This window comes from Pempheris klunzingeri, chromosome 10 (genome assembly GCF_042242105.1).
Source record: "Pempheris klunzingeri isolate RE-2024b chromosome 10, fPemKlu1.hap1, whole genome shotgun sequence".
In the NCBI taxonomy this organism is placed as follows: Eukaryota; Metazoa; Chordata; class Actinopteri; order Acropomatiformes; family Pempheridae; genus Pempheris; species Pempheris klunzingeri.
In genome coordinates this window covers 24,095,097-24,117,617 of record NC_092021.1, presented here as the reverse complement: position 1 = coordinate 24,117,617, position 22,521 = coordinate 24,095,097, and the positions used below count along the sequence as shown (strand labels likewise).

Sequence of the window (22,521 nt, the reverse complement as noted above, 5' to 3'; positions counted from 1 at the left end):
TGCCAAAATAAATCACAATCAATCAAGAGTCCTGACTGATATTCAGTTCAGTGGATAAATAAATTAAATAACTATTAATTCTTATAATTATAATTCTTAACATTATGTTTTTGTGCTTATATAATATACATTTATCATATCATCATTGCATTAAACCAGATAGAGTAGATCACTGTTTCCTCTTTGGTTTGTATTTGTGTTGCTTAAGCTTTATGCTGCAAGTGTTCACATACGGCATCCTGTTTACTCAGTGAGAGACACACCCAGCAGGGGAATCACACTGAGGTCACTTCCTCACTTCATCCAGCAGGGAGCCAGTCTTTGAGTGTGTGTGTGTGTGTGTGTGTGTGTGTTTTAGGGGTTTGACTTTTACTGCTTAGATTTCTCTGTTCTGCTCTAAATCTGTGTGAGCATGTGGGAGGTGGGAAGATGTCGGGTCGCACACGTCACAACCATTCAGAAGCATTTCAGCCTTTAGCTCCAGACAACAAAGCAGCATGAGCTTCTATCACAGGTCGTGTTTTATGGATGTGGCTGGTTTGACCACAGTGATATTCTCTTTTAGGGGCTGAACACCATCTGTACTCCACATAACAGACTTTGTTATGTGGAAGTGAGAAAGAGGCTTTTTTTTTTTGTTCTTTTTAGTAAAATGTCCTCCGTTATTGCTGATTTCTTTTAGGTGGATGAATATGGAAAAACTTTTTTTTTTTTATTGCAGATTTTCTCTGCCGAAGAAAGAAGGTAGAATATTTTGTTTAAGACTGAAAACTGAAAAAATTTGTAATTAAATTAAAAGAATTAAGGTGTCCTGTAAACCGATGAGCATTGTTAGCAGGACAGGAAAATAACCGAATCAATCAATCGATCATATAAAGCGACCCAGTTCAGAAACATCTGTGTGGTCTGAGTTTATCAAGGATGAACCCACACGGTTCATTTCCACCGTTCTGTACATCAGGAAACGTCGACTGATGAGTTTGTTGCTCCTCTTAAACGGGACCAAGTCAAACCATGAGGGCTTCCAGATTCTAGCTGCTTGGAAAGAGATCGAGAGGAAGGAAGATGATGTTTAAACACACACACAAAAAGCACAAAATAGCTATTAAAATCTTTATTTTTCTACAAAGAAATTGCTCTTGAATAGTTTACAAATGATGCTCTGAGCCCACCGTTCTCCTGAAGGCTCAACAGGTCATCGACTCGTCAAATTCAAAAGACATCTGCACCTCAGTCTCTCGCTGCGTCAGTCCGCTGGGTCGCGACCAGCAGCAGCAGCAGCTGCAGCAGCTTCCGGTTTGCTTAGACAGCTCAGCAGTGATATGGGGCTCGACAAAACAAGAAGGGCCTGCGTGAGAACAGGCAAGGCAAGCAACAGAAAGGCACACCAAGTCCTGAAAGACTCACACGGAGGTGCAGCGTCAAAGCGTCTGGCTTGTTAGGCAATACAGTTCACACTTAACTGCACTTCCAATTGCTTTGCTATTAGAATTACATATAAAATATATTAAGCAATTCACTGTTGGTCGAGTATATTTTGAAATATAAATAATCAGATTCAAGTATTGCAGGTTTAAAGCTACAAAGCACGACCCTAACTGAGTCAACTGAGTACTAGTGCACTACTTTGCCAGAAATCAGACCCACTTGTACACTGAAATATCACAATAAACAAGGTTTTAGAGACATCTTGATTCTTAAAGCTGCAATAATCAATATTTCTATATTAACACTGAATAAAATGACCAGGGGTAATGCCAAAGGGACTCTCCTGTAGTTATGAAACCACAGATAACTACCGCCCTCCTCTCTCTCTCTCCTCAGGCGCTACAGAATGTTTGCGGCTTATTGTTTTGGGATTCTTGCCAACAAACTCTGCTTTTTCCGCCTGATTCCAGTCACAGCAGGCAGCAGATTTCTGCCATAAAATATCTGACAGACTCACTGTGCACAACCTGCCCAGTGTGGAACAAAGTTAGCAACTATCTGGTGAAAGCAGTGCAGCGTCTAGCAGCTAAAGGACCTGATATTTCTCTCAGTGGTTGGTTAAGACCAAAACAGAGCAAAAATGGAGAGTGAATATTGGATTTGCATTCCTCAGGTTGCAAGAAACACAGTTACAAAATTAACAATAAGGCTGATCTGTGGCGTCGGGGTGAGTTAATAACCAAATGTTTACCCCTCACTTTAGCCATAACAGATTATTTCTGGCCTAAACAGTATTTTAACTAGCGCAGCTTTAAATAAAAGGATGTTGTTGTGCTGCAGCTGGGTTTCACTAATCCAAAGCAAAAGGCTCTACCGCTAACTTTACAGCAACTCATATCAGCGTTGCTCATCCTAAAAACAAAAAAAAGAAATGTTTAATCTCTGTTCTGACAGATTAATGTCTCCGATCAAACTAATGAAGGCGAACCGAAGCTACTAAACGACATGTGACCTAAGGCACAACAAAATGTTCTAGTGTTGCTAAGCTAGTATGCAGAAGGTCCCGGCGGCTTACGACAACCGAAACATCGACGTCACGTTTGGTCGGTTTAACCACACGCGTGTTTCATCCAGTGAGACGAACACGCTGCTGATAGTTTGTCGTAATGTCCCGCTTCTCTCAGACCTCCCACATCACGTCTCTTTGAACTAAGGCATCTGTTTAACATACAGTCTTCACACATACAAAGAAAGCGATAAATGGGACTTAAGACTTAACTTTTTTTTTTTTTCTTTTGGCAGAGAAGCAACAAATTGTAAGTTGGAGGTGAACTGTGGATGTGTAGAGAAAACAGTCCCACATTAAAGGAAGCAGGACGCTGTCGAGGTCTGTGTGCGGCTCCATTGCTCCTCACTGATGATCCTCCTGATGCCGTCGGGCAGGCAGACGTCCTCTAGTCACTTTCACTGCCCGATTCACTCAGCTGGAGGTCGTTCTCTGCAACACAGGCAGCAAAACGATCTTCGTACTACGTCTGCAGTTTTTTTAGTGTTGTTTAATATTACGCCTCATGTCATTTGTGTCTTTATACCAAACAAATACATGACATTACATTCAGAGAGGTGGTATCAACTTTAGTTTTGGACTTGGAGATTAAAACTAAACAAAAAGACATGAAAGTAATAATAGAGAGTCACATGCAAAAAGGGAAATTTCTGTGGTTGACCTAGATTATTTTGTGAGGGATAATGTACAGCGAGTGGAGTCATTATTGCAAAACGAACCCCAGCAGGGTGATGCAGGCTCAAGAATCATCCTGGGGTGGGTTCGTTTTGCAATGATGCCGTCACTCGCTGTACATTATTCCACTTACTACATGGCTTTGGACTAAAGAAACAGTTTCAGACAATTTTATTCATTAAAAAATGATTTTATGGCTTCTGCTATCAGAACAGTCCATAGCGACGGTCTGTTATACGTTGCAACAGTCTACTATGCAGAAATAACAGACTGCTGAATGCCTCTGAACATGGAAAATGTTCATGAAGCAATAATGTGACACTTACTTCCATGAAACTTTGGTTTGATAAAGTTTAGAGGAGTGTCTGGTTGAGGAAAAGTGAAGCTGAGAAGCTGCTGCTTTCATAGTTTATCAGAAAGATTTAAGAGCAACTGGCTGGAATCACTTCAGTGTAAAGAAGAAGATGTAAAAAAGGAGATCAGCCACCTCACACAGTAAGATGGAGCTGGCGGGGCTACTCACTGAGCGTGTTCATGAGTCCTCCTCCGCTCTCCTGGTGGCAGCTGTTGGTGTTGGCTCCGGTGTTGATGATAGGCATGCTGTGGTTGGCCGGGGCAGGGGGTGGCGCAGAGGTCCGCTCGTCTTCTGAGTCGCTGCTGCTGGAGCTGTCGTCACTGCTGGAGGACGACGAGCTGTTGGAGTCTGAGGAGCTGTCGCCGCTGCTCAGCTGGTCCATGACCCGCGCCTCGGCCATCAGCTCTGTACACAGAGAGAAGAAAAAGAGTGCCGATTAAATAAAACAAAGCAGTCATTTACCTGAGTAGCAAAACAATCTCATCCAGAATCCTCAACCAAAAAGAGATCAGGGTGTCTACGTGTAACAGCTGGTTCAATTCAAGACAGACTCTTTAAAATGAACATTAAATGTGAAAATATAGGCTCACTCTTCTGAGTACATATCTTGTCAGTTCAAGTGCAGCAAAATGACAGTAACTGGTTAAAGAACATGTTTATTAGTGTGAAAAACTGTATTTGTCCTTAATGAGATCGATCAGTACAGTTGTCTCACAGCCTCAGTTTGAATGAGGCGAATAAGGTCGAACACCTCTTTCTCTGCTGAGGCTCATTTAGAGCGCTGGATTATTGTGGTTCTCTGGTTTACAGCTTATAAATGGCTTTTAAATAAACAGATGAACAGATTGACTGTTTACTGCCACTTTTAAAGTTCGTCATTTGCCCAAACATCAGTGAATTTGGACAAATATTAACCAGCCAAACTCTTTAAAGACCCGTGGCCACACTGTGAGATGTGACTGCTAATGAAAGACACTGTGTCCGTCACTGTGTTACCTCTCTCGATATCGTCCATGGGGGATGCTGGGGATGTCTTCTCTTTGGGAGGGGAGCTCTTGGAGCTGGTTGAGGTCTTGCTGCTGCTGCTGCTGCTGTTGTTGTTGTTGCTGCTGCTGCTGCCGCTGCCGCTGCCCGTCTTCACCTGCTGGCTCAGACGGCTGGTCTGCTGCTCCAGGCGAGAATGGATCTTACTGCTGCCCTCAGCCCTGGAAACGCACATGGACACGTAAAGTAAAGGCGTGAAGAATGTTCCTATCACAATGCTGCACAAGTTTAAAACAAGTACAATATGAACTAGAGTGTTTTTCCAACTCCCTTTTCAAAGATACATCTGAGGAGATGTGATGATGTGACATGAACTAATCCAGCACCAGTAATTCTAATTCATCTCATTGTGGACTTGGACCATGGTGATCACAGACGGCATAATTTGTTGAAGAAATACCAAACAAAAGCAAACAACAGTAACATAAGTACTTTATAGCCCACCTGGTCTTCTTCACAGCTATATTGCTGTTGAGTTTTTCCAGTCTGTATTCTCCTGTGTCATGGTTCACAATTAGGATGCACTCTTTCATGTACGGCCTCTTGGATCCCTTGAATACGGTCACTGGAGCACTTGAACCCTTAAAATAGAAAATATAAAACAGTCAACACAGTATGAAGGCTTTTTCATCACTCCAGAAATAAAACTCTTTGCTAGATTCTTTATCTATAAACCAAAAATGTAAATATGACACCCTCTAGGTTGAGGACATGACTTCCCTCATTCATGGTTTGTGGTAAAACCCCAAATATCCACACATATTTCTGGCGGACAGAAAGATTTTGGAAGAACAAACACTGACCTCTAAATTGGGTAAAGTTATAGTGACTTGCTCTCCTTTGCCCACTTCAAGCTCCCCTTCACATGTTGTATCAATGGAGGCCGGTTTGAAGTCATCTGTGCCAACACAAACAAACAAAATTACGTATTTGTACAGACATATATTACATGCTAAACATTAACAACACTGTTAAATGTGTAAATATTGTACAAACACTGCGCCTGCAGTTGTCTACCGGTACCACCAGATGGTGCTAGCGTACAGATTGACGCGATGCTAATGTTAGCTAGCACTTTGACAGCTGGAGCTCCAACGGTTTGTGAAAGCTGAGCGTTAACTAACTTCTGAAGACAACAGAGAAAATATAGGACTATAAACTCGAAAAGGGCCGACAGTAGACGGACACACAGGGACAGGCGAGGCGGCTAACAACGTCTACAAGTCAAACATCTGCCTTCGGATTTCCAGTTAAAACTAGCTAACTAGCATGCTAGCTACCTAGCTACAGTTAAAGCCGGACATTTCCCGGTGATTCAAAAATCCCCACTTACATCGCACTGTGTGGTAGGCGCTTTTAGGGCGTTTCTCAAACGTCTCTCCTAATTTCAGGACATGCTCTTGGTTGTCAAAGTGGGAATACGCTGTTCCATTCATTGTGAGAGTTTCATACGCTGTAAACTTTCTGCTCTTCTTTTTTATCCGATTACCATGTACGGCACATCTCTGGCCACCTCATTGGCAACGCTAAGCCCCGCCTCCTCTTCGCTCCGATTGGCCAAGAGCACCGTTCCCATGTCTGGTTGGTTTAACCGCCTGTCAATCATGATTTCGTAATGACAGGGCATCTGCAGGGCAAATATCACGTGATCTGTGCTGTTTGATGCCCTGTTTCAACCAGTTTATATTATTGATTTGATCTGATTCAGACTTTCTTTTTTATCAAATTATTGATTCTAAAGAAAATCTGAATGTTAGACAGGCTCAAAGATGAACTCAATGGTCCACTTTTCCTCTGATAATAGGCCGCTGAGAACAGACCATGTGGTTTAAAACTGGCTGCAAGATGTAGTCAGTAAACAAATAAACATGTAAACAGATTTTTAACAAAAACAGGTGATGCTCATCAAGTAAACAACAGTTTATGTTCTTCATAATGTTGTTTGAACTAGAAAAACTAGACTTAACTCTGTTTTTGCTGTGAGATAATCTCATTTACAGCCTTGTTTTTGGAATTCTTCAGCTAAATATCTACATATGTTTTACTGTCTCATTACCTGTTGGTGCATGTGTACTTCACTGTTCTGTCTGGTGCCTGCTATTTGATATTATGCTCTTTTGTATGAGTGAGTCTTGTTCTTTTATCCTATTTTTAGAATCACTGTTAAGCATCTTGCCACCGTCGACAGATTACATTTAGTCTAAGGCTAATATAACATATTATATAATATATAACTATCTATAACTCTATAACTTATACATAACTCATTACTATAACTTATTTACATTTCTCTTTTGTCATTATTGTTGTTATATTTTCTGTATTTGCTTTAAATTCTCTTTTGAAAACACTTTACTCAGAATTAATTGCCCTTTAACTGTTGTTAAAACCAATTGTTTTCAATGTTTACCTTTACAGAAAGGTGCCAAGTACATAAATAAATAATAATAAAGTGTTATTATTTTTTCTGCCAATCATTGAGCATAGTTCTTTACAAATAAACCACTAAAGTCAGATCAGTGTCCACAGTGAATATGAGACTCTAAACACGCCGGTTTTATTACTGACAAACTACCTCATGCGTTAAATTAGCAGCATTACTGGGCTGAGCTGTAAACCTAATTACTGAATTAGCCAGAATAGCTAAAAACACAGTGTGGAGCCACTGAGGGTCTGACAATGAGGACTAATGAAGCGCTGCAGTAACGCTTATCGACCAAAGTTTCAAGGTCCACAGGCTGCAGGGACTCTGAGCTCCATGAGCCTCGTGGCAGTGAAAATAATCTCTTTTCCTTTCTTTAAACTGTTAATTATTCTTAAGCCTTAAACTCCTGCCCTGTCTGCACTTTACTGAGGCCATATGCTCCACTGCCTTCAAACATTAAAGGATCAACCTCTGAGACAAGTGGGAAGTCGAGATTACACAAGTGTATTATGGTCCTCCTGCACACTTACACCACGTGTGTGTGTGTGTGTGTGTGTGCAGGTGGGTTGGCGATGATGAGGCATGGAGGAAATGTTGTTTAATAGATGTTAGGTATCATCTGAAATAGGAACAAACCACACAGAGGAAAGAGAGACGTGTTGAAGAGGCAGTGATGCTCTAAATTAGCTCATAGGATCAGAATCATCACAGAGCATTAATTTATAAAACAGGTTATTTCACGTGATGTTCCCGACTCTGATTGGCAGTGTTTTCTATTTCTTGTGATTAGATTTGTTAAAAAAATGACCAATCTGGAGTGCAAAAGGACAGGAATCCTGTTTCACTGTATTTGTATCCCTTGTGAAAAGAAACCAGCAGGGGTCCGTTTCCATGGATGGAGGTAAACAGTGGCCGTCCTCCGGTGATATCAGTTACTGTGGTTGCCCTTGGACCGTGGGAGGTATAAGGTTTACGGTTTCCAGGCAACTTTCCGCAAGTTCACAATAGTGCGGTCGAGCCACAATAGAGAGTTCCCAGTGATGAGAGAGATGACGGCCTGCAGAGGGAAAGCCTGCTCAGTCTATACTGTAGACTGAGGAGGTCGCCAGGCGAATATATAATACATATGGAGATGTTACAAGATTAAATTAGGTTTTTGTTATGGTGTCATGCAAACGTTGCTGTAAATGATTTGAAACAACTTAAACGACGTGAATAATTACCACCACGTCTGAAGACCAGTTGCTTCCACTGTGATGTTTTACAGTGTATACAACAATTCCCAGAATGCATTGCTCACAAGACACCACAACTTGATATAATCTGGATGCAGAATGCCAAATATACATTTCCAAAGAATACTGTCCAAAAATAAAGTTAAGATATCTGAATAACATCATTGTCAGACTTTCAGCCCCACAGCTAATTTGATATATCACAGAAAAACTACTGAATGAATCTGAATGAATACGAATTTAATAATCCCTCTTGTCGTGTTTGGTGGTTTAAACATTAATATTGAACAACCATTTAATATCTCAGGGTTTTGTTGAGCCATTTCAGGGGACATTTAAACTGGGATTCACTCTCCACCTCTGAGTCACTCAGCTCACATGCTCCGTCTCCCTCCTGAATGTTTTTTTAATCTGCAGAGGAAGAACAGCAGCTCGAAAATGTGCAACTAAAGATCTTTGGTTTCAAGATAAGCGAGATGCAACATTTATTTTTATTAGGCAAGAATGTCCTTCATTTTGTTTTTAACAGGATATTTTCAACATTTCTCTTCAGACTTGATGATTTATACGGTTGCATGACGCTGCATCCTCCAACTGTTATTGATAAATTAGTCTGTCTGTTACAATGAATCCACACACACACACACACACACACACTTCCTGAATGATGGAGGGAAAACACCACCAGGATCTGCCCCCTTTGAGTCTTGATGGGGCAGGGGAGGGGGCATATGGGCCGACTGGGGCCACAGCCAGTTTTTTTTTTCATCTAAGCCAATCAGGAGCAGCGCGAGAGCGTTCACTTGCTGTTGGAAATAGCAGTTTCACAATATGAACACCTTGAAGAGGTGTCAGTTGTCTGTATTTGTTTCCATTCTCTAAAATAACGTGTTATCATCAATTTAGGGTGAGACAGTTGATCTCTTGTTTTCTGCGCATTTCCTCTTTTTTTGTGGGTCAACTTTGCCAGACAAAATCAATAAACATAACTGTCACACTAAGTCACACTACTACCACATCATCAGGCTGCAATATAGACTAAAGAATAAAGACTATTCAATTTAAAGGCACCATTCAGACACAAGGAAATTCAAAGTGCTTTAAAGGGATGTAAAATACAATAAAAACAAGACACACACACATTAAATTGCATGTAAAAGATAATAAAAGCACAAGAAAATAAACAGTTAAAGCTGAAGAGAAAGTGCATTTAAAGAAAATGAAAGCATGTGGATAAATAGTTACAAATTAAAAGAAAGTTATGTAGCTCTATTATTGGAAAGCCAAAGGACTGTTGGTTTTACGAGCAGCCCGTGAAGGCAGCACAGTTCCCAAGGAGAACCCCGCAGAGGAAAGAGGTCGTTTATCCGGGATCTTCCGGTAAAATCCCACAAACCTGCACAAGGGGGGAAGACAGAGGACAGATAAATGTCCGGTGTGTTGTTTTTCTCGGTCTGTGACTCACATCAGATCCTCCAGATCTGAGGAGCAGCGAGGCTCCAACCTGCTGCCTGAATCTGGATCCGGACACAAACGGGACTTCTTCTCTCTGATGGGATGGAGGAGGTGAAGGCTCCCTGAAGGCAACAGTGAGTGAGTATCCCGCACAACAACACAGTGACACCAATTATATTGCGTTAAGGATGCCTGATTGATGTGAACAGTAGGTTTGCTTCTCCAGTCGGTGCTGCAGCACCCTCACCCCCCCTGGCTGCATGCACAGCAGCACACTTGGAGGCATCCCCATCACTTTCCTCTCACATTTCCACACAGTTTGATGGTACATTTGCACGTCAGCACTGTGCAGCTTGCCGTAGTTGTCCTATATATTCTTGCTCCTGATGTTTGGATCCCGGAGAAGAAGCTGGAGGTCTGTGTGCTGTCGTTTTTCACCCTGCTGGTTATGGAGCCTGCAGTGAGATATGTGGTCAGCAGTGTTTAGAAGCTCCAGACTCAGTTTTGAAGCTAGCATGGATAAAGTGCTCAAAAAAAAAAACCCAATCAAGTCTCTGAGAATGCAGAGAATGACCGTGCAGTGTGGCTGAAAGCTCCGGAAGAGCTACTAAATGGAACTCAAATTTACAGTGATACAAAATGGGAGTGATGGTCTCATTTGACCAGCAAATATTTGATATTTGAGTACTTATGAATGACTTGGATGATTGTTTGACTTGCCAGATGGCTCTTAATAACTGATTACATTTCTTTTGATAGTCTAATCAAATGAAGTGACTAATGCTGCTCCAGAAATGAGAGTCTGACTCTCCGGCACTAAATAACTTAACGTCATTAGCTGAATTAAAGAAGGGGAAACAGCTGCCGGACTGAACTCTCCTCACCTTTGGGAATTGTCCCGACAGCCTGAACACTGTCCTCAGTGTCAAACAGCCCTGTAGGACACCAGGAGACAAATTCAGCTGAGGAGATGGAGAAGAATGTGTCTGTCTTTATTTTCTGTCTCTATGTGATGCTGTTTAGTAAATGAAATACTGGGGCAGTGGAGTTTATTCCTTATTTCCCTCGGGGAGTCCCTGGAGTCTCCCGGGAGTCCTTTAGTAGGCTGCGGCATTTTGGGAATGACTGGACCACAGCAGGCAGGTGCATCCAAGCCATGACTGGAAATGCCTCTAGGGCTGATGGGAAAGCTGGCAGACTTCCAGACTTTAATCCGATAATGTTAATGAATACGGTAAAATTGTGTTATTTGCAGTAGCAGCAGTTTCTCTTTTTCCAGGAATGGGGAAACGTCTGTATAATGAACCTCAGGCGTGCTGCACATGAATAGTTGATGCAAACTGACTTTTTTCTTTTTCCAAGATGAGGGTCAGGTGACTGGAAAAGCATTTGAAGTGTCATGAGTGCTCTCACAAAGACATTCCCCACAGGACGTATTAGTGCAACTTGAAACACGTTGCTGCTTAGCTGGCATAACGTTTGGCGTGCGTGCTCTTAAACATTCAGAGGAAGCCTCGTGTTGTCGATTAGTTTTGCTAGTAAACGCTAATTGTGACTGTCTTTTCCGTTTTTTCCTCTTGTTCTTGAGCCGAGGAATTTCAGTCAGGCCTTTTCTTGTGTCTGTGCTGTTTTTAAATGGACCCCTGTCAGTGTGCTGGAGTCTGATGCGTTCACGGACAAGCAATTTCATGTTATTTTCAGTGATGTTTGAGGATTGATAACAGGCCGGTAGCTGCCATTGAGCTTATGTTCATGTGTTTCTTAAATTGTTAGTAACCAGACCTTCTAGCTAAGAGTCTTCATTAACCTGTATCATGGTCTTAGGAGGGTAAACAAGATATTAAAGTTAACTGCCAATCCTTTCTAAATGAAGGAGGGGGGGGCATTTTGTCGTACATAATGTCTGAAATGTCGGCCCGAGTGAAAACCTTCGTGGTTTAAATGTCAGCTGTCACATTACTTCCTTTACTCTTCACTCTGAATGGACATCAGCCTTGTCATGTGTTTGAGAGTTGACGGATGAGTAACAACTAATATCTACATAAGAACTAGTTTGTGTTGTGTGGTGCAACCTTTTTTTGATATAGTTGTGCATTAATCTTGACTTAGGTGACGCTACTTTATACAATATAATGTGGACAGGACTTTAAAATGACACTTACAGAGGAGCAAATGTGAAAATTATCTGAAAATGTATGTAGTGGCTCGAGCCAAAAACTTCGTGATGATGTGTTGAATTCATTATCTCTGCACTTCCATAATCTTGTCTCCAGCCCTGATTGGTGCCTGTAAGACAGGGGTGAAATAAATCACTCTCTCTCTTTGAGTGTGAGTGTGACTCACAGATTAATGCAGAGCTCAGTGGGAGAAAACACTGTAGAGACTCATAGATTTTCCTCCAAGTGTCGCTTTGTTGCTCCCTATCGGAGCTCTACATGGACTTAATCAGTGAGGTGATGTGATAAAAGGTCAAGCAGTGAACCTGCAGGCTCTTACAGCTTCCTGCTAGCCTCACACACACACACACACACACACACACTCAGCTAAACAGGAGCCAATAACACTACACTTAATGAGACAGGTCGATCAGTCAGACTAAGCCTGCAGAAATGCGTGGCAGGTATACAAAGACCCGCCGGGCCCTCTGATGCTAATGTGCACACTTGCGACGAGCATCGTAACGTATCGGTTCTGTCTTGGAGGGAGATCAGCTTGGCTGGACAAAGTTTAATTGCCTTCCATTAACTTATTGGCTGAGATCAGGCGTTTCTTTAGTCCACTGACTTCCACTGACGTAGAACGTTTCTACAATTACTCTTCATTAAAAGATTACAGTTGTACTTTATGAGCTGTTATTTGCGAAGTATACAAATGACAAGAATGACTGTGTTTGACTACAGTGTTTATGATTACTGTATGGATCTAGTAGTAATGATATTGATGATCCAATTACATGTCTAGATTTTAATCCTTTAAACTGCCCAACAAACCAATGATAGAACCCACCCGTAATATTGATCTGTTGCAACATGAAGCTGTCCGAGTTTTGTCTGGTTGTAATTTGTATTTTGAGTCGACAAACTGCATCTTTAAACCGATGTTTTCAGCCTAATGATCTCATATTTTAACGACCGTATATCCAAATGAGAGAAATCTGGTGCTTTTAACTGCACCTCACAGTCTTGAGCCCAGTTCTGTGTGCATGCAGCCCTGTGATAGACTGCCAGTCTCTCCGGGTCGTTCACCGTCTCTCACTCAGTGTAATTTGGGATAGGCTCCAGCCCTCACGAGCGGATACAGATAATCGATGATTTCAACCATATCGTCCAGCCCTGTCATGATTTGAACAACTTGTTCCAGCAGTTTGTGTCGACATAAGTCCTCTGAGGGTGTAAAGCTTTGCTACACGCAGGGAAATGAACAGTTTTAAAATAGTACAAAGCAGAATAGAGTCTAGTCGAATGAATGTAAAAATACTCTGCCTTGCTGCTGACGGCTTCCTCGGCCTTGTTGAGAAGAATGCCACCTCGATTCAAGAGCGCAGTGATTACACCTGCAGAAAAACCTGAGGAGAATTTAAAAAATCTTTCCCAAATGAAGCCCTGGAGACGTCTCTGGTGTTAAAGTTGTAGATGGCAGCCGGGGGGTTCTGTAACAGTAACAACAGGAGAATTCAAGTCGAAAACAATAAAGCATTTGTGTGGAAGTGTAGGTGTGTGTGGACATATGTTAATATACATATGGATAAGTGTGTGTGTGCATTTGTATGCATGTATAAATGTAGATTTTGTTGGTTATTTAAGAGATGAATCCTCCTCTTGTTTATTTCTTTGTATTTTAGTTTGTTTTGTGTCCACGGTCGGCACTTTTGTTTGTAAGTAAGAAATAAAATAATATAAAAAGTCCGTAAAACGAAGCTAAGTAACGATCGTGATGGGAGTGTGTTCATCGGTGAACCTCTGTCCCCTGAGAACTTCCTCTGTTGTTGCGCTTTGCCTGCAGGATGAAGAGTAACACATCCCCCTGTGCCCTGTTAGAACATCAGTCACACGTGCTGCCTTCATGCACATGAAGCCGCATGAAGGCAGCACGACTGACGGTGTGTGTGAGTATCTGTGTGTGTGTGTGTGTGTCAGACCCGTCAATCAGCCTCCCCCTTTTACTAACGAACACAATCGACAAAGGGCATTGTGGGCGGATGACAGTCAGGAGTCCCTATCCCAATTATGGACAACCTCTAATTACCAGTGGAGTAATTAAGAATGAGGCAGCTGTGGAAACAATAACCTGCCTCTGGGAGACGGTTGAGAAAAGCTGCTGCTGCCGGAGGTGAAATAGTTAATTATGCCCTTTTCCTCTACATATATATATACACACACTCTCAAAATATAGCTGCGTACTCTTTAATTAGTGCTGTTCAGAGCGAGAGTGACCTGTCTGAGTTGAACAGTTTTGAGTGACTTATTGTGCTTTTATGGAGGGAAAGTGAAGGTTGGAGTGAAAAAGAAAACAGATTTTGAGGGGCAGCGGGAAGGTCGTATGATAAAATGCTAATACAGGCGCTTAGCATCCATGCTCTGTCAGTCTGACAAGGCTGGCAGGGCTGGTTGGCTGGGAGATCTCTCCAAATAAACACACACATCCAGTACAACTCACACACACACACACACACACACACACACACAGAGCCTGAAACAAGCTGCTGTGAAGGACATGGATAGAGTATCTGACTCCTTTCTCCACAAACAGTTTCTCAACCTTGGGGGTGGTATGCCCTGCAGGGTTGCTTGATATTTAGGGATTAATAAGCTTCAGTAGTTTGGTATTTGGATGATATAATCACTTTGGAATATAGAACTATAAAAAATAATCAAATATAGTCTCAGCGACTCCAGATTGTACATTTCATAACTAGAATAACTAAAAGAGATTTCTGCACACTTTCTTTTGAAAGTATCCGGCCGGTAGCGCAGTGGATAATTGCACATGCCATCGGCCTGGGGAACCTGGGTTCGACTCCTTCCCAGTCCCGGCTACCAAAAATGGGCGAGGATTGTGTCAGAAAAAGGACGACAACAACAACAGGCAGATAAAAAAGTATGGTGGCGGCTCCAGCTCTTGGGATTTGTAGATTTTAAGCACTAAATTGAGTTCTGTGAGGCATTTAGATGGAAGCCGTACTTGATAAAGAGTATGTTATAAAATACAAAAAGGAGTGGAGCTCAGTGAATAGAGGAAAAACATATATGTACCATCAGGAAGCTCCTTACATCAGCACCATACAAACAACTATAAGGTGCTCCTATATGCTCTATAATGCTCTTTTTGTATTTAGCTTGCTTACAGCATTAATGTTTAATGTGCGTATGTTCCCTGAGAGGTGTAACCTTCTCTAAAGTGCCCTTCATCCCATTATATTATTATCTGGATTAGCCTGCAGGTTTATTTGTCTGGTCATATTACCATATGGTAGTGCAACACCTGCAAACTGTATTTTGGAATCAAGTGGTTCTCCTGAAGCGGTGAATGAAAAGGCCAGTTTAAAGTACAGTGTAACCTCCGGTGTTTAATCACTTAGCAAAGCAGGAGAACAAAACAAGCAAAAAGGTTTTATACTCATAAAAGCATCACGTGACTGTTTCCTTAATGGGACCTACTGTGTTTTATAACTTAGATTATTTCATATTGCTGCTATGCTGACATCCCCACCATCACCATCCTCAAAGGAAGAGTTTTCTTTTTTAAGGTTTCTTCTCAGTCAGACAAAAGATGATGCTGGTTACTTTGAAGTCACCTCAGCAGGCGGCAGCAGCTTCCTGTAAGTGCAGTCATTTTCTGAAAGCACCGAGCTCGCCGACAGCCTGCGGCAGCGTAAAGAGCTCCCTCAATCCGTGACCTCTCCACCCATCATCTGGAGTAACCATGAGTAAAGCTGCAAACAGGGCTCCAGCTGTGCTCACTCGCCGTCCACATCCAGCTCCTCTTCTCTCCTCTTCACTAACAACCATTTGTAGCCTTTGCTGTCATTTTCTGCACCTTTTTTCATCTCGTCTTTCTCTACGCTACACGCTCTAATGTTCCAGCATGTTCTACCTCTGGCCAAACTTTCATTCACTGCTCCTCTATTTTCTGCTCTAAATCAAGGCTCAAACAGACAAAGTGAGCCAACTCCACATTGACACCCATGTTAAACTTAACACACTCAGGAATTCAAAGCTCCGCCTTGATTGTGCACTGCGTCAAACACAAAGAGGGTTTGGATAGTTTGAAGTGAACCTCTTCACACAAGGCTTGGCTGATATTACTAAGGATACCATAAGACTATGGCCTGGTTAACTGGTAGAGATTCTGTTGTACAGTGTCTTTGAAATCTCCAACATTTCTCTTCACATCAGACAATTTCACACAATTTTACAAATCAAAGCTGCTTTTTTCATCAATGTGACGAAGTACCGTGATTTGTCAGTGGAACACAGACATTTCTGTGGTTATTTTTAATCTGTTTGGATATTTAAAGTTTAATTCCTCAGTTAAGTATTTCAGAGAATTTTGTCCACCACTAATTCCTCATGTCTATGGATGATTCCCTCCTTAAGGCAATAATAATGGTCATTTTAAATTGGTGAGAGGGACATTTTCCATTTTACCTAGTAAGACCTTGACCTCGAAGTCACGAGTGTTTTGTGCCTCATTGTTAATTATCCTACATACACTACTCAGAAAAAGTTAGGGGTATTCAGCTTTCAGGTGAAATTTCAGGATGAACCTAAAATGCATTCTAACCTTTCCAGGTGAACTTAATGTGACCTTCTCTAAACCTTTGAATGCACATGTCCAACTGTTCAGTGTCTCAGTACTTTCTGCACCAGCTGCTGTTCTCTAACAAGAAGCTTAACAGCAACATTCACAACAGGTTTGATCCATGAATCCACCAATACATTTCCTGCTTCAGTTAGAATTGGTATTTAAACAGTCCTCCTCATCCTGCTGTTCACATTCTGACATCATGAGACCAAGACGACACCTAACAGTTGATCAGCAGCACCTCAACACTGGAGGCTTCAAACAGGAAGTCCTCAGACGGAGGTGTTCACTGAGCTTAGAGGGTCACAGAGTGTCATCAGGAGGTTGGAACAGTGATACAGAGACTGGAAGAGTCACAGAAAGGAGAGGAGTGGACGTCCTTTGGCCACATCCCAATTTATTGAGGCACTGAAATGCAACCACAGCAGATGAACATTTCTTTTTCCTTAGGAATCAATATTTGACCAAGACCATGTTACCATCAGGTGGTGCCAACAGTTTAACAAGCTCATTCATTCTCATATCATGGTTTACCACCATACCAACTATCACAGCATGATCTAATTTCTGCCACCTATAGGTTCTCTATTCGACATACAGAACGTTGATATGCATTAGAGAATTATTGCTACGTAAAGACACAGTGGAGTGATGCTGTGTGTGTTATAATCTGATCTTCTCTGACCCTTGTTCTGGTCGTTGGGATGGCCGCGCCTCATATTAGTGCACGTGGGTCCGTGAATCTACAGCAAACTGGCAGCACAGTGGAAACAAACCGGAAAATAAGTCAGCAAAGCTACCGAGCTAACAGAGGGACACATTTATTTTGGTCTGAGATGCTGACAGTCGCTGAAAATATTTACTAATAATTAAAAGTGTTTCATTACTGTAAAGTCCACTAAAGAATATATGAATATATGACTGTCGCAGTTTATTAATTAATGTCTCCAACAAGAATCACTCATAGAGATCCTCCCATTTGCCTGAGGTAATTAACGTCATTAGGGTCTACGCTATATTTTAAGAAACAAAAATAGCATTCTGACTGTGGATTTTAACCCAGGAGCATTTTTGCTACGGAAGAAAAAAAAGAGCATGGCACACAGTGAGGTGCCGTTCCCTCCGTCCATATAGTGAAGGCGGTGGCATTTTACCGGCGAAATAAATGTGTCTCGGGGGAGATTGCTCCAGATGCAGAATGCTAATGAGACTGAAAGCCTCTGTGCTGCTCTACCTGACAGCTGGAGGACGGCTTCTGCTTGTGTGTTTGTGTGTGTACGTGTGTGTTCATGTCCGCAGCATTTCTACCTGCTATGGAATATTAGGCTGCGGTTCAGAGCACATTTCTACAAGTAGAAAGGATAATCCGTAAAGCAGCTGAATCGGCATAGCTTGTGCTCAGCAAAGAGGTTGGTTAGTGGAACAGCGGCGTCCCAAAGGAGACTGTCTGGTTGGAGAGGCAGGAGAGGCCTGCACTGGCACTAAGTGTATCTGCTTTGCCTTTAGCGATTTAGTTGGTAAAATATGGATTAAACTCAGGACATCCACACACATCCTCCCTCCTCTCTCTTTCTGTCCCGCTGTCTCGCTCCTCCATGAAGTGCTGCTGCAGAAACCGTGGTCCTCAGCCTTGTTTACACCGTTGAACTCTTGTGATCAGCACTTTCCTGCAGCAGCAGCAGACACAAGACAACTGTTGGGCATGCAGGGAACAGGCGAAGATAATTTTCATGCTGCTGAGGTAATTCAGCACTAAAACACATTCAAGATTCAAGATGTTTATTGTCACTCCAGTACGCTCGTAAATTCTTTGAGCTCCAGTCCAGAGAGGGGAAAAAATGTAAAGGAAGTCAGGGTATATAAAGATCTTTATATGAAGCAAATAAAAGAAAAACAGAACATGAAGTAATGAGGTATGACAGCAATGGTGGGTTCAAATGCAATAAAGATGCAATGTTTGTATGTATACAAGATATATAAGAATATAAAACAGGCCGACATCATAGTTTAAATGGAATGAAAGTGACAAAAGGTTCTTATGTCAAGAGTGCTTGTATATGTAGGAGGATATCAGTCCCTGAACACACCCGTACCAGTATGGGAAGATGCCCCTTGATGTGGAGACAACATAAATTTCAGACTTCCAGCACTTTTTTTAATTACATTTAAAACAGCCTGCAGGTCTAATTGTGTGGCGTGTTGCTACAGGTACCAGTGAGAAGATATGAAATGCGATCAGTTTGAGTGAGAGAATGAGGAGGCACAAGAGACAATATAGATGAGGCACATTTTGCTCACTTAATCGACCTTTTATTCCTGCAGTGTCTCCACCTCTCTCTGCCTATGTTAACATTAGAAGCTCCTTCTTTTCATGGTGGCTGTTGCTTTTCATCTACAGATTGCCCAAGGTCTCCTCCTCTAATGGCTTTTCCACGTGTTGCCATTCAAAAATCGAGCGACCTTGTTGGCTTCCTGCTCTTTCCTTGGACCCTCAGTTATGTCACCGCCATTGCATAATGTTACGCCGTTCAGCACAACTGTGTTTGATACAGACATGGACCTCAGCTTCATGCAGAATAATTGCCTCCAACAGCTCACAGCACTCACCCGTTGCCTTCTTCCTGCCAAGTGCAGTGGCACTGAAATTCAAAGAGCCTTGCCCACTGTCTGAATATTTTCCATTATAATACATCTCAGCCGGCCTTTTCTATTGATGTGTAAATGCTCATGTTTCTGAAGCTTCCTACTAATACTATGAAGATTGCCGCGGTTGAATTTGGATGACTAACATGTTTTTTTTTTTTCCATTTCCGCCTCCCACGCAGCGCTGAGTCTTTATGAGCTGTCACCTCCCGGGAAAAAGAGGAATAACATTGATCTCTGTGTTTCAGAGGATAATCTCGCCTCGACTGAAGGTGATCCAGCCGGTTTTATTTCAGTTCTGCAGATTTAATACGTTCAGTCCGCACACCATCTGCAGGTATAGTGTGCACAGAGGCATCAATGTGTCAATAACCCTGTGTTTACTGCATCTACTGAAGCGATTAATTTAGACTGAATATTAAGAGAGGCGTCCATTTCACAGATGAGTGAAGCCCGGTCATGTTTCTGCAGAACAGTAGATTTACTTGGCTAGTTCTTCTTCCAAGGCATGCTGGTACATCTCTTGGCACTCTGATTGTTGATCAGATGAACGAGAGCTGTCATACATGGTAAAGAAAATGCACCTTTCTGTGGTGGAAATGATGATGATGAACGCTATTAGCCACCAGCAGCATTATCCTGCAGTGCACCCGTCGCACTAACCAGATCTGTGGTATCATCTGGAGGACGGCAATCAAGGCAGGCTGATGAGGGAGGCATATAGATGGTGTGCACAAGATACCCAGCTTGGAGAGGGACTGTATGCTGCACTGTAGAGACGCATAGATTGACAGGAAAATTGGATTTCTGGCTTCCCATCAGGAGGGCTGGGTTCATTCAGTGTACTGTGCAGCTGCAGGCGTGCTGATTGTGATAACAGGCTCCCCCTCCGCACATGGGGCTTTAAATCAGCCAATACTGGGCTCAGGAGGGGGCTTGTGTACACATATACTGTACGCTCATATACTCATTTGCAAGCGCATCTGAGAATATAGGTCGTCAGGTTTTCCTTACATAACGTCTGACATGTAGATGGCAGGGTAACGGAGTTCAGCAGCCACCTCTCTCTCTCCTGTCAGACCTGTTAAGAACAGATGGAAAATTAATAATGAACGAGGTTAATGGGTCATGATGGTTATGTGTGGTCCTGTTTTCCGTTTATTTCCGCGGTCACCTGCTCCAGAGCACTGCCTGGTCCCATTCATTAAAACACACATCTACTACCGGCATACTCGGCTGTTGCTGAGCATCACATATCATATCATCACAATGTTATTGAGCTGCATTGAGCAACGCCGTTACAAAACACTGGCATGTTTTAGCTCTGCAGGAAGCCTGGTGTTGGTGTGGTTATTTGTATTTTTGTCAATAGTGGTTGATTTGTTGATCAACAGGAAACAGTTTTCCTCCATCAGACACTCTTGCACTTGCACTTTTAGACTACATCTTATGATATAGATTTTCTGAAGTAAAGCATTAAGTAGAGAATGATTGGTAGATTCATTGATGTTAACACAAATAACCATTAGTTGCAGCCCCAGATGTTAGTCTGTTTAGCTCACTGTACGTCCACGGCCGTGAGTTGTGCACACTCACACCCACACACTCGTCATGAATGAATGAAGCAGCAGTTTTTGCAGAGGAATGTGGGCCACTTCCCCCGCCGCCTGCTGTCGCTTCAGCGCTTTGGGTCAAAGCGTGCAAGTGTTCACACAGATATCCTTCTCTGAGAGCAGAGTAGAAGAAGAAGAAGAAGAAGAAGAAGAGCCCATCACAAAACAACAAGAGCCAGCTTCTCTATTTCATTAGTCGCCCATAAAAGTTAATAGAGATGGTCGTTATGTTGGTAACTAGGTTCAATAAAATGAAACAGTTGAAACGCACCCACAAAATATGAACTCAGCAAGTCAGACCAAGTATAATATTGACTGAAGAGATGCAGTCTGTGTATTTAGGCACGACTTCACAGTGTAACATCAACAGGAGTTCAGACAAACAAGGTTGGTTGTTATTAGTCTGTCTTTTTTGACATTACCTGGACAAAAATCAGTTTTTCCAGTGCTCTTAATTGTTATTATGGTTCTTTTTTGCATAGCTGTTCACCACATGCGATGTATATAGTACAGAACATAAACCTGATTAACCCAGCTCACCCATGGTTACCTTTTATATCAACAGACAAAGACCTAGTTTATGGTTTTAAATATAGTTCAGTGTGTCGAGCTACTTTCCTGTATGTGTGTCACTATGTTCCTTTGTTCGTTGTGCCCTCCGCCAACCTCCACCCGGTCACCCATCACTCTATTGATTGTCAGGCATCAAAGGACCGCACTGTGTCCCACAATGCCCCTGTGGTTGCCAAGCAATCAAGCGCCGGATAAACGCGCTGGCAAAGGACATTTTTTATGACCTCCTGTATTAACACACTCTTGTCTCCCTTAAATATGTAAACAACAACCATCTAACCAAAGGGGTCAACAACAATGCATTGTTAGCTAACAGTAACAGCCATTGTGCAGCAGAAGCTCACATTATGTGAACATGCAGCCTTAATTAGTCTTCCTCCGTGTGTGTGTGTGTAACAATATGGACAAATGACAAGACCGAAGCCTGTCTTGTCTTCACTTCCTGCTGTGTGTGTTGGTTTAGGAAAACCCTCTGCTTCACAAGGCTGCTTCATGCTTTTGGGCTCCCAGGGTTACTTACTCAACACTAAAAGCTGGCTCACAATCCTTCATTTCCTCCTGCGGCTCCTCCCCTGAGTCATGGAAGCTGTGCTAAATTTAGCAGGCCTCAAAAAGTAATGGTGTGGCAAGTTCTTATTGAGTTTGCACCCCACATACGTCTCTCTCTCTCTCTCTCTCTCTCTCTCGGTAAAAGGCTTGTCCGTGACTCACCCACGGCGGAGCGAGGGCCGCATGAATTATTGAACCGATGGTGGAGCCCTTATAAATTATCCAACTGCGTGTCGCCGGGCGGAGCAGGGCAGCTCAGCGGATACATCTCATCTCGACCCTCGGTGTCAGCACCACCTAGACCTCCGTATGGGTCTGATAACAGGATAGGGCTTACCTGGACACACACACAGACACACAGTATATACCCTAGAGCAGTAAAGGGTTCTCCTTATTGACTTCTACTGGGGCTTTCAAACCAAAGCTGACAAAGCACATCACATCACATGCTTATAAAATAGTTTACACACAGTAGATTTACTTACATGAATAATGTGCCAAGTAAATGCTTTCAGGTCTTTGAGCACCACACAACAGTTTTTCCTTTATTAACAAAGGATAAAATGACTATTGACACTTAATGGACAGTTATCGTCATCTCTCTTTTGGCTCATTGTTTTGGTTTTACAGCCTGGAGCAGCACCAGGCGATAGACT

At 42.4% G+C, this 22,521-nt stretch overlaps 1 protein-coding gene across 1 annotated transcript; it reads right to left on the bottom strand.

Annotated features, from left to right (window-relative positions):
- Positions 1-1,099: 1,099 nt before the first annotated feature.
- Positions 1,100-6,069, bottom strand: eaf2 (ELL associated factor 2). The gene is made up of 6 exons (XM_070837894.1): positions 5,902-6,069; positions 5,372-5,466; positions 5,013-5,149; positions 4,521-4,729; positions 3,693-3,929; positions 1,100-2,926 (listed from the first exon to the last, which is right to left on the bottom strand). Exons 1-6 carry the CDS (start codon positions 6,002-6,004, stop codon positions 2,883-2,885), a joined length of 825 nt encoding a protein of 274 aa, XP_070693995.1. The 5' UTR covers positions 6,005-6,069; the 3' UTR covers positions 1,100-2,882.
- Positions 6,070-22,521: the final 16,452 nt, after the last annotated feature.

Bases quoted from the DNA above. Each gene is read 5' to 3' on its own strand.
- eaf2 (XM_070837894.1), bottom strand. From the start codon at position 6,004: ATGAATGGAACAGCGTATTCCCACTTTGACAACCAAGAGCATGTCCTG. The intron at 4,730-5,012 runs GTGGGCTATAAA...GTGCGTTTCCAG, and splicing joins ATAGCTGTGAAGAAGACCAG to GGCTGAGGGCAGCAGTAAGA. The intron at 2,927-3,692 runs GTGAGTAGCCCC...CCTGTGTTGCAG, and splicing joins AGGACTCATGAACACGCTCA to AGAACGACCTCCAGCTGAGT.